General features: G+C 44.3%; 1 protein-coding gene and 1 pseudogene across 1 annotated transcript in view; both read left to right on the top strand.

Moving 5' to 3' along the window:
* The window catches only part of LOC109927867, a 91,583-nt pseudogene extending 88,466 nt beyond the window's left edge, over positions 1-3,117 (top strand).
* Positions 3,118-6,312: 3,195 nt separating this feature from the next.
* The window catches only part of LOC125484821 (sodium- and chloride-dependent neutral and basic amino acid transporter B(0+)-like), a 58,503-nt gene continuing 47,221 nt past the window's right edge, over positions 6,313-17,594 (top strand). The window contains exons 1-2 of the mRNA XM_048605136.1: positions 6,313-6,403; positions 6,649-6,777. Coding sequence (XP_048461093.1) covers positions 6,313-6,403; positions 6,649-6,777 — 220 coding nt within the window. The remainder of the gene's footprint in view (positions 6,404-6,648; positions 6,778-17,594) is intronic.

Below are 17,594 nucleotides of genomic sequence, written 5' to 3'. Positions count from 1 at the left end.
TGGGGGTGAGTGGGGAGGTGTAGAGGCAGGTGTAGCGCTTCCTGCGGTTGCAGGGAAAAGTGCTGGGGGTGGTGGGGCTGATGGGGAGTGTGGAGCGGACAAGGGAGTCACAGAGAGAGTGGTCCCTCCGGAAAGCAGATAAGGGTTGGGAGGGAAAAATGTCTTTGGTGGTGGGGTCAGATTGCAGATGGCGGAAGTGCTGGATCCGGAGGTTGGTAGGGTGGTACGTGAGGACGAGGGGATTCTGTTTTGGTTGTTATTGCAGGGAGGGGGTGTGAGGGATGAGTTGCGGGAAATGCGAGAGACACGGTCGAGGGTGCTTTCGACCACTGTGGAGGGGAAGCTGCGGCCCTTGAAGAACGAGGACATCTGGGATGTCCGGGAGTGGGATGCCTCATGTCAGGAGCAGATGCAGTGGAGGCGAAGGAACTGGGAATAGGGGATGGGATTTTTGCAGGAAGGTGGGTGAGAGGAGGTGTAATCTAGGTAGCTGCAGGAGTCGGTAGGCTTGAAATGGATATCGGTTTCCAGGTGGTTGCCCCCTTTCCTATCTATGTGTTTGAGCTGGGCTGTTGGAACCTCCTTCTTCTCTGTCATAGGGCTGGCTCTCTTCCATGAAGGTGCGTCTCACAAGTCAGGGTGAATTTTCTCTCTCTCTTGCCAGATGGTCGGAGCTCCACTGCTGAGACCCATTAAGTCCTTGCAAAATCTTTACTGAGTGGGACAATGTCCAGGTGTGTGTTCCTATTGCACCCCACCCCCTCCCCAATTCCTGATTTTCCAGAATGTTCTATGACTCTTGTCCAATGCGGGCATCAGCTGGGTTCAAATCATCCAATGTGGTCACACCATTTGCATACTCAGGCAGCCACGATGCCAGAAAGTCTGATCGATTCGTCTCCTGTACACAACCCTCAGGCTGGTTGTGTATCGGAGAAAGAATTGATCACTTTCAGTTGAAACTTGTCCCTTGAACATTTGTAACCTCTTTGATCTTGCTTTCTGCTGTTCTCTGGAGCTGATAACTGCTGTTTAACTTGGTTTAGCCAATTTTCTTTCAAGTCTGAATTCTCTGTTGGTCAATTTGGAATGTCCAATTTTGGGCCAGTGACCTCTTGACCACAATGGCTAAAATTAAACAGAACACCAAATTATTTTCGAAACATAAAAATATTGAATGAGAAGGCAGCGATAAGCCAGGCTGATTTGGTACGAGAAAGACATTTTTTTTGTGTAGGCAAAGTTTGTGCTGGGAATGAAATGACCAAATTGTGTAGTTTAAGGTATTAAGGCTGTTGTGATAATGGATCGGTACATCATTAACAAAGTCAGATGATGTTGGATCATTTGGAAACGGAACCAGAGAGTGTAAGGTTCTGAGGATATCTTGCTAAAACCTTCCCTGAAGTGCAGCCTCAGCCCTTAATTTGGACCAGTTTCAGAACACTGAGTTCCAAATTGCAGTTAATTTGCATCAGAAATTTTGTCAACACCAATGTTTTGAAGGGAAATGACATCAAGTGAACCTGCCTAAATCAGGAGCTCAAGTAAAGCAGAATTCTGTAGGTTCAAAATGGAATGGCCTGTTATACCAGAAACCTAAAGACATTCCAAAGGATTGGCTATGATTTTTATACTTTTACATTGCTTTTTGAATATTCACTCCTGTTCTAGTTCCATTGAGATTATATGCTCCACATTTTAAAATTTTATTCTTGGGAGTAAGACATTACCAGTAAGGCCAGAAATTAACTCTCCATCTCTCATTACTTTCTGGTGATAGTATTGCACAATTACCCGTGTTGAACCGAGGTGAAAACTTTGTGCTGCTCGGTCACTTCCGTGATTGTAACATCTACACACACCCCAAACCGTCTGCTCAGTGTGGCTCAGTCAGGACTCAGACTCGTGATAGGCTAACATCAATTAAAATCATAGTCTGTACTTCTTAAAACCAATTCAATCTCTTCAAGGGCAGGTGCCTCCTGGCGGCCGAAACGCTGAAAGTTGCTGGGAAATTATCTCTGAGTAAGAGAATACCAAAACGATGAAGGAACAGACCAGGGGGAAAGGTCTTCGATGCTCGGATGTGGTGCTGAAAACTTTTGCATGGGAGATGGAAGGGAAGAGAGAGGCCTTCTCACCACAAGGGATCAGGAGGCCCAGACACTATGAAAGGAATGTGAGCTGATAGCCGTGGAGGTCAATGTGCCGGATTTGGCTTTTGAGGTTTGGAATATTCTGTCAGTAAATGTTTAATGGCATTGGATAACATATCAATGTCAGTGAATGTTTCTTCAAATTCCATATTCCACTGACAGCAGTGACAACCTCTCACACTGTTCAATGCACCAGATTTCTATTACTCCGTATCAATTATGCTTCACATTCATATGTTCCACTTCACCCTTACGCACTTATCAATGTTGCCAGTCTCATACCCACAACTTGCGGCCTCCATATACCTTCAGCTATTCAACTATGACAATCATGCCACCCAAATTGAATTGGGAGCATTGGATCATTGTTGCAGACAAAGCATAGGTGCTCTGCGAAGCGGTCAACCAGTCTGTGCTTTGTCTCCCCAGTATAGCGGAGACCGCAGTGTGAACAGCGAATAGTCTAGTGAATTGAAAGAAGTGCAGGCAAATCACTGCTTCATCTCAAACTCATTTATGATTAGAATTTATTGTCATGCATACTCGAGTACAGGAGTACAGTGAAAAGTGTATAAGTTGTCATTCTCCAGAGCCATCTTAGAATACAAAAGACAGATTAAAAAGCCAAAGCAAAATAAACGAAACAGCCACAAGTAAAGGAAACATCCAGATTGCTCCCCTACTTCCAACATGAGCCCTTCCTGCCAGAAAAGCAAAACCACCAAGTCCATCCCACAGTCTGCGAACACTCCGGCGCCCTGAATCCACAGTTTGGAACACGATCCGCCTTTGTCATCAGGTATCCAGGCTCAGCCATGTGCTGGAGCTGCACAGCTGTCGCTGGAACCATGCCGCCAGTCTTCGGCTCCATTGTGCCTCCTCTGACATCGTCGCCGCCATGACTCCATGCTGGGCTGATCTCACCAATGCAGGCTCCGTTAAATCTACCGGAGTCTGAACTGGGCGCTGGGCCCTGGAAGCTATGTTTGGCCATTGGATGGTAAAGACCGAGGAACTGAATGGGGCCATGGGATTGTGGGGAGCTTTTGGGAATGGAGGAGGAGTGGACCACAGTGTGGAATGCTGAGAAGGGAGGGGAGGGGAATATGTGTCTGGTCGTGGCGTCGTGCTGGGGGTGACAGAAATGGCAGTTTATGATCCTTTGGATGCTAAGTTGGTGGGATGGGAAATGAGAAGCAGGAAGACCTTATTATCGTTGTAGGAGGGAAGAAGGGGCGAGAGCAGAAGTGTGGGAGGTGGGTCGGATATGGCTAAGGGACCCGTCAACCCCAGTAGCGGGAAATCCTAAGCTGAGGAAAAGGGTGACCATTTCTGAGTCCCACTGCAAGAAGCGGCATTATCAAAACAGAGGTGGAGGAACTGAGAGAACAGGTTGGAATCCTTATGGGAATTGGTGAGTCTGTCAGACACTCCAGTTCTGAGGAAGGGTCACTGGACCTGAAACATTAACTCTGATTTTTCTTCACAGATGCTGCCAGACCTGCTGAGCTTTTCCAGCAACTTCTGTTTTTATTTCGTTCTGATCCCTGTCCTCAATGATTCAAAAACCATTTCATTGTCAATAACACCATCAGCTTCCCAAATCCCTCAACATCATCAAGAAATTGATCTGTATTACTGGTTAAGACCATTCAGCCCATTGTGTCTGTGCTGTTCAGAAACAAGCTCCACAGCCTCCCACCTTTCAGCTCTTGATCTGCTGCTCTGTATTGCACCACTGCATTTTTAAAAAAACTTGAAGAAGGTTTCAGCCCAGGTCCCTCTGAGGTTGTGAATCCGAGACCCCACTACCCTCTGGGGACCCTCTGGGTTGTAGTGATCAAATCCTTCCCATTGTGATCATAGTGATGACCTTTCTTTTCCCATTTTCTTTCCTATCAAGCTCACCACTTCCAGTGGAGTCATTCCACTCTCAAGCTCCCCAATCAAAGGTGCCAAAAAGTCTGAACAAAACTTCTCCAATATGGAATCTTCAATCTGGTAGTAAATGGTTCCCTTGAACCTTTGTGGCCTCTTTGATCTCAGTCTCCACTATTCATTTCTGAAGAGGTGACCAAGAAGATAGATGACGGCAGAACGGTAGATGTCCATTTCTACCTGGACTGTAGCAAGGCCTTCGACAAGGTTCGACATGGCAGACTGATCAGTAAAGTTAGATCACATGGGATCCAGGGGGAGAGAGCCAATTGGATACAAAATTGGCTTGATGGTAGGAGACAGAGGGTGGTGGTACAGGGTTGTTCAGGTTGGAGGCCTGTGACCAACAGTGTGCTACAAGAATCAGTGCTGTGTCCATTGCTTTTCGTCACTTATTTAAATGATTTGGATGAGAATATTGGAGGCATGGTTAGTAAGTTTGTTGATAATACCAAAATTGGTGGTATATGAGTAGAGAAGGTTATCTAAGTGTACAATGGAATCCTGATCAACTGGGCTAGTGAGCTGAGAAATGGCAGATAGAGTTTAATTTAGATAAATGTGAGCTCTTGCATTTTGGTAAGACAAACCAGGGCAGGTCTTACACAGCTAATGGTAAGATCCTGGGCAGTGTTGTCAAACAGAGAGACCTAGAGGTGTGGGTATATAGTCTCTTGAATGTGGCGTCACAAGTAGACAGGGTGGTGAAAGGCATTTGGCATACTTGCCTTAATCAGTCAGAGTATTGAGTACAGCAGTTGGGATGTCATGTTAAGCTATACAGGGCATTGGAAAGGCCACATTTAAAGTACTGTGTACAATTTTGGGAAAGGGTACTAAAATGATTTACAAGGATGTTACTGAAACTGGAAGGTTTGAGTGATAAGTAAGTTTGCAGATGACATCAACATTGATGGTGCAGTGGACAGTGACTGGACATCACTGAGCAGGTTATCGCTGAGCAGGTGCTGCTTGATGGCATTGTTGTTGACATCTTCCGTCACTTTACTGATGATTGAAAGTAAACTGATAGTGCTGTAATTGGCTGGGTTTTTTGCCAAATGCATCACATTTCATCACAGCAGCTTGTGAAACTTCTATTTGGTTAATAGAATCTCGAATTGATTGCCAGTCTCTCTAACGGTGCCATAAACTACCATAAATTATTGCTGACAACTACCTATTTTATCAAACAATATTTCCCTTGATTACCTGGTCTGGCCTACATGTGACTCTAGACCAACAGCATTGTGATTAACTGTTAACTACCTTCTGTAATGGCCCAACAAGTCGCTCATTTTAAGTGTAATTCAGGATGGGCAACAAATGGAGATGCTAATATCTTGTGAAATAATTTTAAAACCTGGATCAGCCTCACTGTTGATTTCTGAAGAAGGGTCTAGGCCCGAAACATCAGCCTTCCTGCTCCTCTGATGCTGCTTGGCCTGCTGTGTTCATCCAGCTCTACACCTTGTTATCTCAGCCTCACTATGCTTGGAACAGATATGCCCAGATATTCCAACGGCTGGAGATTCGTCAGACCATGAGAAATTCCTAAAGCAGTTGACTCCAAGGGAACAGAATGCGATTTTTAATTTTACAAACAGCAAATCCCTGCATCTGGTTCCCTCTGACAAAAACCCTTGAAGTCCGAGACTTTAAAATGTTGCAACAGCATTCAGTTTAAATCCGAATGGGCACCCAATAGTCAACCTATAAATTTTTCCTGACAATTGTATGGCAGCCAGGGATCGTTGTAGAGATTCCTGGTCAATGAGAAACCTTAGTGTAACAGTAGATTAACAGCCACCCCATGCTGAATGCTGCACAAGCTGGTTCATGCCATGGTCTCTTCTCTACATCGTGACTTCCTCACTTCAAAACATTGGTGAGAATAATGTGATGCAAAACAGCTGAATTCTGTCACTGAGTGTTCTGAAACAAATGCAAATACCTGCAATTCAATCTTTTTAGTGTGGATGTTAGTTAATGAGTCAGGAAACTTGGAAGCCACACAGACTTGAGCAGCTAGATCTTGCCTTTTTTGAACAAGCCTTGTCAGCCTCACCAGTCATTTACCTGGTGAAAAGCTGAATAGTTCTTCACCAGATTTCTGGAACATTGGAAGGATAGAATACCTTCAGGCAAGATTTACTCCTTATGGTTTAAATGCAGCTCCTGAACAAGTGAAAAATTTATTCATCGTTACCCGATGATGGACCAGAGGGACATGGCTTTATCTGAGCTGTCACAGACTGAACAGGAAACACACTGTCTGGCAGATACAGTGAGTATTTTATCAAAAGGTGTAAAATCCTGAGAGGTGCTGGTTGTTCGGGGTTCTTAGCTGTTGTGAACTGCACAGTCACTCTGCAAGGTTCACGATGTTTCCAAGCTACTAAGTAATTGCTGTAAAATCGGGAATAAAGAACTGTTTCTACAGTGGGGGAGAGTTAGACTTATTGCTGAGGTTTACCCTGAGAGAATCTACTTTCTGATGTGGTCAATTCCTTTCTCTGCCCCCAGAGTGCTGTCAATAAACCTGTGCGTAAAAATAATGAAAAAGTAAAGAGAGATAACTGGTCTTCGAAGACTGACTACTTGCTCTCGATGATCGGCTGTGCTGTGGGTCTGGGCAATGTCTGGAGATTCCCTTACCTGGCTTACAGACATGGAGGAGGTACTGTATTGAATCCATATTACGGGGGAGAGAAACGCATTACACAAGGAAATTTCATTGACTTATAAAGACTGTTGGCTTGGATATTGCTCTTGTTAGTGCTTGCCATCGTAACAAATCTGAAGGGGGTAGAAATGTTGCAGTCTGGACATGGCACAGTTAAATTCTAAAGTATAAAGTGGCTGTTGAAATTGATTAAGTGACTTCATAGCTTTAAGAAAATCGGATTTTCTCATTATAAGTTGTAGTTAGAAACAGTGGCCCATTTCTTATCAGGAGTAAAGTGTTGAACTTTGATACCTTGCAAGTTGAAATACTTATATTGCTAAATTCCTATGACTGAAATAATTTTAAAAATACCATAGAAGACCATGGTGACCAGGACTGTTCCCAGCATGGTCAATGAACTGTGAAATAAAACTCGCGTACCCTCCTTTTAATTTGTATAGTTCAAGTTAGAGTAGACCAGTTCAGGTTAGTCATATTTTTGGTTTAAATAGGCAAAGGTTAGTTCATTACAAGTTTTATGCAATGTTCCTCAGCAGTTAAAATAATAAAGTTTTTGCCAGCAATGTCAGCAGATACTAATATTAAAATGAGTATAGAAGAGCAAAAGATAAGAACAAAGTCTCAATCAATCTCTGTGGAATGCTGGTGGAACCAATTGCCTGAGTTCCTTGTTGGAATGAAAAGGTTATCACTTCAAGTTAGATCCAATAGCTGTGATGGCTTCAGTATCAAATAGATAGGCAGTATTTGACATCAGATTTTGGGAGATGGGGACGGTTCCTGGTGTCTGATTCTGCAGTTGTGACACTTAATAGCTAAGTTATGTAGGGTTTGGGTTTCAGCCTTGACTTTTAAGAGGTTCGAATTGCTTCCAACACCTTTTTGTAGACACTGGACTTATTAATCAGGACGTAATGAAAAGGCAGCAGACAGATGTTTGATGGCAAAAGAATCTGTGTTTATTTATGCACAGAAAAAGTAACACAACAGTACAGGAAACGGATAACTCAACAATATATGAAAAGATAACTCAACAATACAAGACAAGGTAATGCAACTGTACACTATTATCTAAAAAACCCTATTATTTAGAATCACAATACATTGATGCCATCTGCCTCCCACTACTAACTAAGTTAGTACTCTGAGGTCTCGGGATTATGCTCACCACTCCGAATGTGGTTTTGAAATTTGCCTGATGAGGTTGCTCTGGCTTGCCGTACCCCGAACGTGGTAGGGTACGTCTCACTGCGCAATTACTCCGTCTGGATTGAGTCCACCGTTGCAGTTAGATGCTTGTTGGATCTATCGGATAAGCACTAGGGTTTTCTTTACTTTTGCTGAACTATTGAGCTCAGTCTTCACCTGAGTTGGGCCTGAGGACTCACAGTGTTGGTTGGGTTAGTTGGTGCTTCGCGTTTTGTTGGTCTTGGTTCCTTTTAACATGGTCAGTCTTGATGGTCGTTGAGGTCTGCCATTGGTCTTGCAAAGCACTCTCTCTTTATTCCTGTCTCCTGGTTCAGATACTCTGGCGGTGAGATTAGGGCCTGTATTTGCGGGGACTCCATATCGCCATGCTCATCTCTAGGCCCACTGTTTTGTTGAGGTTTTCTTTATGGGCTTGATCGGCTTAATTAGATTTCTGAATTTTAGGCAAGGTGTTAACGGTTTTGATTGCTGTTGGATGTGGGGCGATTGATATGGTAGGCCTCTTGGGTTCACACTGCCTCCATGAGTCGGTATCTTCTATGGGCTGTGTGGCCAGAAGTGTGGAAATGGTCTTGGGGTTGGATCCTTTGGTTTTGGGTTAATTGTCTCGGATGCAAGGTTTTAATTGTAAATGCAAAATGATTGAGTCAGTGTTCCCTGTTAGGCAGTCATTTCTTTGTAGTTGCCTCCAGAATATCCAGACTCCATTCACAGGTCAATCCCACCACTTGCTTGAGGTTTTTACTGCTCTGCTAACCCAGCACATTTTTGCTTTCGGGTTTTAAAAGGTCCAGAGCTCTGTTCATATATTTCCAACACTGGGCATTTTTGTGAAATATTATAGATGACACTATTACCTATTGATTTGCACAAAAATTAAGTTGTATAAGACATTAGTATTCAGCAAAAGCTTTCCTCGCACATTGGCCTTTTCTTCTGGTAAATAAAGCAAACTATTTTTATTAACCGGTCCTTTGAGACTAGGAGTGTGCTGATTGATTAAATATGCTAGATAATCAAGATCAAAAACATAACCGTAGTAAACCTTGCGAATCAATATCCCTCAAAACATCCTTGTAAAAACATCAACACACCACCTAAAATCAATGTAAAAACACACAATAAGTAATAGAAATGTAATGCAGAGAGTATCCACATGGTTGTTAGACTTTATTTACAGCACAAAAACATGGACATTGTGGTAAATCACAGTATTCGACATCTATAATTTTGGCCCTTTTAGCAAGAATACCAGTTGATAAGGTGCTGGTTAAAACAAAGGTTGTTGTACCTACTTTACATTTTCACAATGAGTCATCAATGAACTTCATTATTTCTTGGATTATGCTCCTTATTTATCTTCACATTGGCCTTAGTTTGCCTCCAGCAATGTAATTTTACCAGATGCAGCAATATTTATATATTATCAATCATAATATAAAAGACTGACCGTGGATAACATGCCATTGAAGAATCCAACAGACATTTATCATAATGATATAAAGTCACAGATTTCTGCAGGCAGGCAGTCATTATACCTGTGTAGACAGCAGTTCAACATGAGGATCCTATGGAATCCCCATCATAGCACACTTCTAAGGAATTGCCCAGGAAATTGAATTTTCCTCCAGGCAATTCCCCTATGCCTGAAACCCTCCAAAAGTCTCTGTTTAAATTGGAAACTTCAGAGGGTACGGATGAATTTAAGTAAAATATTTAATCAGGAAAAGTTAATTTATTAAATACAGAAACTAACACCCCTACCATGGCCAGACCTGACCCAAATCCTCCCATCCTCCATTGGATCTGAGCTGACATCACCCAGCAACCCCTTGCACCAGCCAAATACGAACCGGACCAAAACTAACACCCTTGACAGAACTGATCACTGGCCTCTGCTGTCAATCTGATCTCCTCCCCAGCTGACATCCTCCCTATCCCTCACTCATATACCATCCAACCCCTGGTGTCTGATCATTCCCCAGCTGGCACACTTGTCTCTGGAACCCTACTTACCTGGCACCCTATGCTCTCCTTCTGTCTGGCTTACTAACCTTGCCAAGCATCCTAACATCACACTTCCTTTATTTGTTCACAGGGGATGATGGCATTGCTGGCTAGGCCAGCATTTATTGCCCATCCCAGAGAGCAGCTAAGAGTCAATCATGTTGCTGTGGGTCTGGAGTCACATATAGGCCAGAACAGATAAGGATGGCAGTTTCCTTCCCTAAAGGACATTAATGAACTAGATGGGTTTTTCTGACAATCAGCAATAGATTCACAGTCATCATTAGACTCTTAATTCCAGATATTTATTGAATTCAAATTCCACTGTCTGCCATGGCAGGATTTGAACTCAGGTCCCCAGAACCTGAGTCTCTAGATTAACAGTCCAGTGATAACGATAAACCCACTAGGCTATTGCATCTCCAACTTACCTTACATGCTTCCTGTTTGTCAACACGAGTCCAATCTCAGAATAGGGTAGCTAACTGCTAAAGGAAAGGAGCTGCAGTTTGCTTTCCTCTTACAGGTTCTGCGCTAAAAAATAATTTTCAGATTGACCTGACACACCTTTATCCGCCATCTCACTGCCATCTTCAGTCCTAATTAGAATTAAAATTAGTTTTATTGTCACGTGTACTCACATGAGTACAGTGAAAAGTTTACAAGTTGCCATTTAACGGCGCCATCTTAGGCACAAAAATACCTTGGTACAGACAGTTAAGCACAGATTCTTTGATATAAAATAGAAAAACTAAGAAATTAAAAGTCCAGCATAGGAACAACATAGAAACATAACAAAATAAAACAAACACAATTTACAGTCCTTCCACCCCAGTCCGTGCAGGACCTAGCCTCAAAACAATGCCAGGGACTCACCTCGAGGCCATGACTGGGAATCACCGCCACTTTGCAACGGGATCTCGTCTCCTGTTGGTGCACCAAGGCCTCGCCTCGAGTCCAGTACAAAAAAGCAAGAGTTTTTATTGTAAATCTACAGTTTGGCAGAAACATTTCCATCTTTCCCTCATAGATTCTTCCCTGGCCAGGAGCTAACTCACCACTTGGCCATTCCTATTTGATCCACGTTGCTCCTTGGTGACATCATCTGGATCGCCATGCAAATTATCCTCTTCAGTGTTCCTGTGGACAAGATCAAACTTCAGTTGCCCAAATTTGTTCTGACTTCCTGAAACCAACTACCATTGCTTCCTGTACAGTAACTTGTGTCTCTTTTGTGACTAATGGGTGGGTGCACTGCTACTATCAAAAGATTGTTAAGAGTTTTGAGAGGCAGACTGACCTTTCTTCCCAAAGAATATGATAGGCAGTGGGGTAGGAGGAACATGACTCAACTGGCCAGAAGAAAAATCATCCTCACTTGAAGTTAAATTTTCATTCAAACTGCAGTCCAGAGTATACCTTCCACCAACATCATCAACGCCAGGCAAATATAACTACCGATGCCATGTTAGGTGTTTCTAGTGATCTGCAGTGCTCTGAAGTCTTCCACAATTTCTGCTAATCCCACAGTATGAGGGAAAGAGTGCAATGACCTCTTTCGCTCCATCTGCATGGCCTTACGCCCAATTATACAGATCTTGTTAGATATCTCCTTGTCATTGACTTTCACCAATTCTTTGTCATGGTGGTACTCTACATTGACATACAGAGGCTTTCCCATACTTTTCCTATCCCTAGCAGATCAGAAATTGGCTCCCTTGATTTTTTCAAAATTGGACCTCAGTGCAGCCACACTTGTGCCAGCTGTGACTTTATCCTTTTTTCTCAATCTGTTCACAATCTTGGCTAAAACCTCACTATGTGTCCCTCTGTGGCATTGCTATCACCCTCCTCATTGAGGATGCCTTCTACCTCGTTGGTGAGATTTCTATCTCAACCCTGATGCCCACCAACCCTTCGACCCCTTCGGACTGCTTCTTTGAAGTGTTCTGTCCACGGGTTCTTCTCCTTCCGGGCAGGGCGACGATGCAAAGAGCCCTGAAGTGTCTCATCATCTTGTGGTCTTTCTGAAACCCCATCTTTGCTTGTCATAGCTCTTCTCCTTGGCCAGCAACGTCTGGAGGCAAATTAGTCGAAACCGCTCCTTGTTTGTGGATGGCACATTTACAACTATCCAGCTCTTGCTCAATGTTGTTGAGGCTCCTTGGCTCCATCTTGGGCATCTCAGTGTCAGAGACCCGAGCCTTCCAGGCATCCCGCTGGTTCCACCATTTTCATTGCAAGGGGACGGCCATGCAATGAGAGTAAAGATGACTCATCCGCGGCGGGAACAATGAGAACCAAAACCAGGCAGACCCCCTCCCCCACTTACGGCTAATGCGCGCTACCGGCCACCGTTACTGGTGACCGTTGGTGACCACTCACGCCCATTCTCCCCGTGGGAAATTCAAAGCTCTGCCCTCACCCTTTCGCTCTGACACTGTTTGCTCTTCCATCTTCCAAATGATCTTCCAGGGTTGCAGCATCACTTGCACCTAAAATCACCTCTCACTGTCCATCTGCTGTTAGGTTTGTAGATTGGAAACTCAACCATGTCTGTTTCAGGCTTCCGCGGAGACAGATTATGAGTGACAGTTTTTTTTTTAATTGTTCATTGGATATGGGCATGGCTGGCTTGACTAGCTTATAGCTCATCTCTAATTAGAGTCATAGAGATGTACAGTATCAAAAGAAACCTTTCGGTCCAACTCATCCATGCCGACCAGATATCCTAAATAAACCTAGTCCCATTTACCAGTATCTGGCCCATATCTCTCTAAACACTTTCTATTCATATGCCCATCCCCAACCTTAAGTTCACCTGGATCATCTCTGATACCTCTCTCTCCTTCCTGGACCTCTCTATTTCCATCACTGGCAACCACCTGGAAACCGATATCCATTTCAAGCCCACCGACTCCCACAGCTACCTAGAGTGCACCTCCTCTCACCCACCTTCCTGCAAAAAGGCCATCCCCTATTCCCAATTCCTTTGCCTCCACCGCACCTGCTCCCAAGATGAGGCATTCCACTCCCGGACATCCCAGATGTCCTAGTTTTTCAAGGACCGCAACTTCCCCTCCACAGTGGTTGAAAACGCCCTTGACCGTGTCTTTCGCATTTCCCGCAACTCATCCCTCACACCCCCTCCCTGCAATAACAACCGAAACAGAATCCCCCTCGTCCTCATGTACCACCCCACCAACCTCTGGATCCAACGCATCATCCTCCAACAATTCCACCATCTGCAATGCGACCCCACCACCAAAGACATTTTTCCCTCCCCACCCTTATCTGCTTTCTGGAGGGACCACTCTCTCCGTGACTCCCTTGTCCGCTCCATACTCCCCAACAGCCCTACCACCCCCGGCACTTTTCCCTGCAACCGCAGGAAGTGCTACACCTGCCCCTACACCTCACCCCTCACCCCCATCCCAGGCCCTAAGAAGACCTTCCACATCAAATAGATCTTCACCTGCACATCTGTTAATGTGGTATATTGTATCCGCTGTTCCCATTGTGGCCTCCTCTACATCGGGGAAACCAAGCGGAGGCTTGGGGACCGCTTTGTGGAACACCCACGTTCGGTCCGCAACAAACAACTGCACCTCCCAGTCGCGAACCATTTCAACTCCCCCTCCCACTCCTTGAACGACATGTCCATCCTGGGCCTCCTGTAGTGCCACAATGATGCCACCCGAATGTTGCAGGAACAGCATCTTATATTTCGCTTGAGAAGCCTGCAGCCCAATGGTATCAATGTGGACTTCACAAGCTTCAAAATCTCCCCTCCCCCGACTGCATCCCAAAACCAGCCCAGCTCGTACCCGGCTCCCTAATCTGTCCTCCCACCTATCCCCTCCTCCCACCTCAAGCCCCACCCCCATCTCCTACTTACTAGCCTCATCCCGCCTCCTTGACCTGTCCGTCCTCCCTGGACCGACCTATCCCCTCCCTAACTCCCTGTCTACACTCACCTTTACTGGCTCCAACCCCGCCTCCTTGACCTGTCTGTCTCCTCTCCACCTATCTTCTCCTTTATCCATCTTCTAACCGCCTCCCCCCTTTCTCTCTATTTATTTCAGAATCCCCTTCCCCTCTCACATTTCTGAAGAAGGGTCTAGGCCCGAAACGTCAGCCTTCCTGCTCCTCTGATGCTGCTTGGCCTGCTGTGTTCATCCAGCTCTCCACCTTGTTATCTCATATGCCCATCCAGATGCCTTTTAAATGTTGTACTTGTACCAGCATCCACCACTTCCTCTGGCAGCTCATTCCATACACGCACCTCCCTCTGTGCAAAAAATTTGCTGCTTCGGTCCCTTTTAAATCTTTTCCCTCTTACCTTAAACCTATGCCCTCTGGTATTGGACTACCCCACCCCCAGGGAAAAGCTGTTGCCTATTTACCCTATTCCCAACTCTACCAGTCTCAGACTGATCTCTTTCATCTCTATCTCTCTGGGTCTTAACGCCCACCCCACCCCAACTTACTAGTTTAAATCCTCCCAAGCAGCTCTAGCAAATCTCCCCGCCAGTATATTAGTCCTCTTCCAATTTAGATGCAATCTGTCCTTCTTATACAGGCCACCTCTGCCCCAGAAGTGATTTCAATGATCCAAAAATGTGAATCCTTCTCCCCTGCACCAGCCCCTCAGCCGCACATTCATCTGCTCTATCCTTCTATTCCTACCCTCACTAGCTTGTGGCACCGGGAGAACTCCAGATATTACTATCTCCAAGGACTCCGTTTTAAATTTCTGCATAACTTCCTATACTCTGTCCTCAGAATCTCATCCTTTTCTCTACCTATGTCTTTAGTTCCAATGTGTACAATGACCTCCCGCTGGTCCCTCTACCCTTTTAGAATATTTGCACTCTCTCTGAGATATCACTCTCTGGGAAACGAGATGTTTTGACCTGGAGAATCTTCACCTTTATGATGTATTGCAGTCCTTGGGATGTAGGTACACATAAAGTGCAGTGAGGAAGGGGTCCAGAATTTTGACATTGCAACAGTGATATAGTTCCAAGTCAGGATGACTGAGGCTGAGAGGGAAACTTGCAGAAAACAATGTTCCCATGATCTGCTGTAAATGTCTTGAATTTGGAAGTTGCTGTCAAAGAAGCCTTGATGAGTAATTGCCATGAATTTTGTAGGTGGTACATAGCCTGCCAGTGAGCCAGTGCTTTGGGCAGCAAAAGTGATGGTTGGGGTGACAAGCAATTGAACTGCTTTGTCCTGGATTGCATTGAGCTTCTGCAGTATTGTTGGAGCTGCTCTTATAGCCATTGTATTTATATGGCAGGTCCAGTTCAGTTTTTGTTCAATAGTTACTCCCAGGATGTTGAAAGTGGAAAATTCAATAAGACCAATACCATTAGACATCAAGGGATGATGGTTAGATTCTCTATTGTTGGAATTGGTTAACACTTGTACTGTGAGAATGTTACCTGGTACATCCAAGACCAAGCTTGGATGCTGTCCAAACCTTGTTGTATATATGAACACAGATTGCTTCAGTATCTGAGGAGTCATGAATGGCAAATATAACCCCACTATTTGAAAAAGGAAATAAAAATCAGAATATTATAGACCAGTTAGCTCAACTGTGGTAGTGGGGATAATGTTAAATTATTATAAAAGACGTGATGATAGATCATTCAGAAAGCATTACCAGTATTGGACAAAGTCAACATGATTTTATGATGGCAAATCATGTTTAACAAATCGACTGAAATTTAATAAGATCCCACATAAGAGGCCAAAGGACAACATTAAAGCATGGATTGAGAACGAATTGGTGGACAAGAAATAGAGAGTGGGAATAAATGGGTATTTTTTTTCTGTGCGGCAGTGACGAGTAGCCCTGGGGTACTACAAGGATCAATGCTTGGCCCCAGTTATTCACAAGATAGATGAACGATTAGGATGAGGGAACCAAACACAACATTTTTGAATTTTCTGACAACACAAATTTGGATGGGATTGTGAGTCGTGAGGAGAATGCAAGGAGGATTCAATGTGATTTAGACAAGTTGAGTAGGCAAACGCATAGCAGTTTCTCCTGCTAAACTAATTGCCAATTTAAGAATATTTTATTTGAGATGCAAAACCAGCGCCTGGAATTAATTATTCACAAAGTCTGATATCAGTTATTCAGAAGTCTGATGAGGAACCAATGGAGTAATCGTTGGGGGACTTGAAGAGTTTAATTTTACTGTGTTGCGAATAGAGTTAGAAAGACTAATTTGGTTTGGCTATCTGTGTCATAACAAGATAATGTTTCATCTTATAATAGGAAGGCAGTGGCCTTGTGTTATTATCAAGAGATTATTAATCCAGAAAGTCAGCTAATGTTCTGCATATCTCTGTTCAAATCCCATCACAACAGGTGGTGGAATTTAAATTCAATTTAAAAATCTGGAATTAAGAATTAAGATTTTCAGGGAAAATCCCACCTTGTTCACTAAAGTAAATCTTCACCTGGTCTGGCCTACATGTAACTCCAGATCCACAACAATGTAGTTGTCTCTCAACTGCCCTCTGAAATGGTCGAGCAGGCCACTAAACTATATCAAACTCTACAAAGTCTCAAAGAAATGAAACAGGAAGAACCACCCAGCACCAATCTGGCAAAAAACAGCTGTTCTCCTAAATAACATCTGGGGACTGGTGAAAAACTTGGGTGAACTGTCTCATTGACATAGTTAACGTCACAGAACCATACCTTTCAGACAATGTCCCAGACACCACGATCACCATCCCTGGATATGTCCTGTCCCACCTGCAAGACAGACCCAGCAGAGGTTATATATTTGGGAGGGAGTTTTCCTGGGTGTCCTTAAAATTGACTCCAGACCCCTTGAAGTCTCATGGCTTCTGGTAGAACGGGGGCGCAGAAACCTCTTGCTGATTACCACGTACCAGCCTCCCTCAGCTGATGAATCAGTAGTCCTCCATGTTGAACAACACTCGGAGGAAGCACTGAGGGTGGCAAAGGAACAAACTCTCCTCTAGTTGAGGGAATTCAATGAGGGATTTCACACCCAGACTGTCTCGGCAGCAGCACTACTGATCAAGGTGGTCAGGTCCTAAAGGGCATCGCTGCTAGACTAGGTCTGTGGCAGGTGGTGAGAGTGCCAATAGGAGGGAAAAACATACTTGACTTCATTACTAATCTGCTGTTGCAGATGCATCTGTCTGTGGCAGTATCAGTAAGAGTGATCACTACACAGTCCTTGTGGAGACGAAGTCCCACCTTCACATTGAGAATACCGTCCATTGTGTTGTATGGCAGTATCACCATGCTATGTGGGACAGACTTCGAACAGATCTAGCTACTCAAGACTGGTCATCCTTCAAGCACTGTGGACCGTCAACAGCAGCAGAATTGTACTCCAGCACAATCTGCAAACTCATGGCCCAGCTTATTCCCCACTCAACCATTACCATCAAGCCAGGGACCAACCCTGGTTCAATGTAGGGGCGGATGTCAGGACTTGCATTAGACAGACCTAAAAATGTGGTGTCAATCTAGTGATAGTAGGAACTGCAGATGCTGGAGAATCTGAGATAACAAGGTGTAGAGCTGG

Source organism: Rhincodon typus, chromosome 14 (assembly GCF_021869965.1).
Source record: "Rhincodon typus isolate 14 chromosome 14, sRhiTyp1.1, whole genome shotgun sequence".
In the NCBI taxonomy this organism is placed as follows: Eukaryota; Metazoa; Chordata; class Chondrichthyes; order Orectolobiformes; family Rhincodontidae; genus Rhincodon; species Rhincodon typus.
The sequence above is the reverse complement of the archived record's forward strand: the minus strand, read 5'-3'. Positions and strand labels throughout refer to the sequence as shown.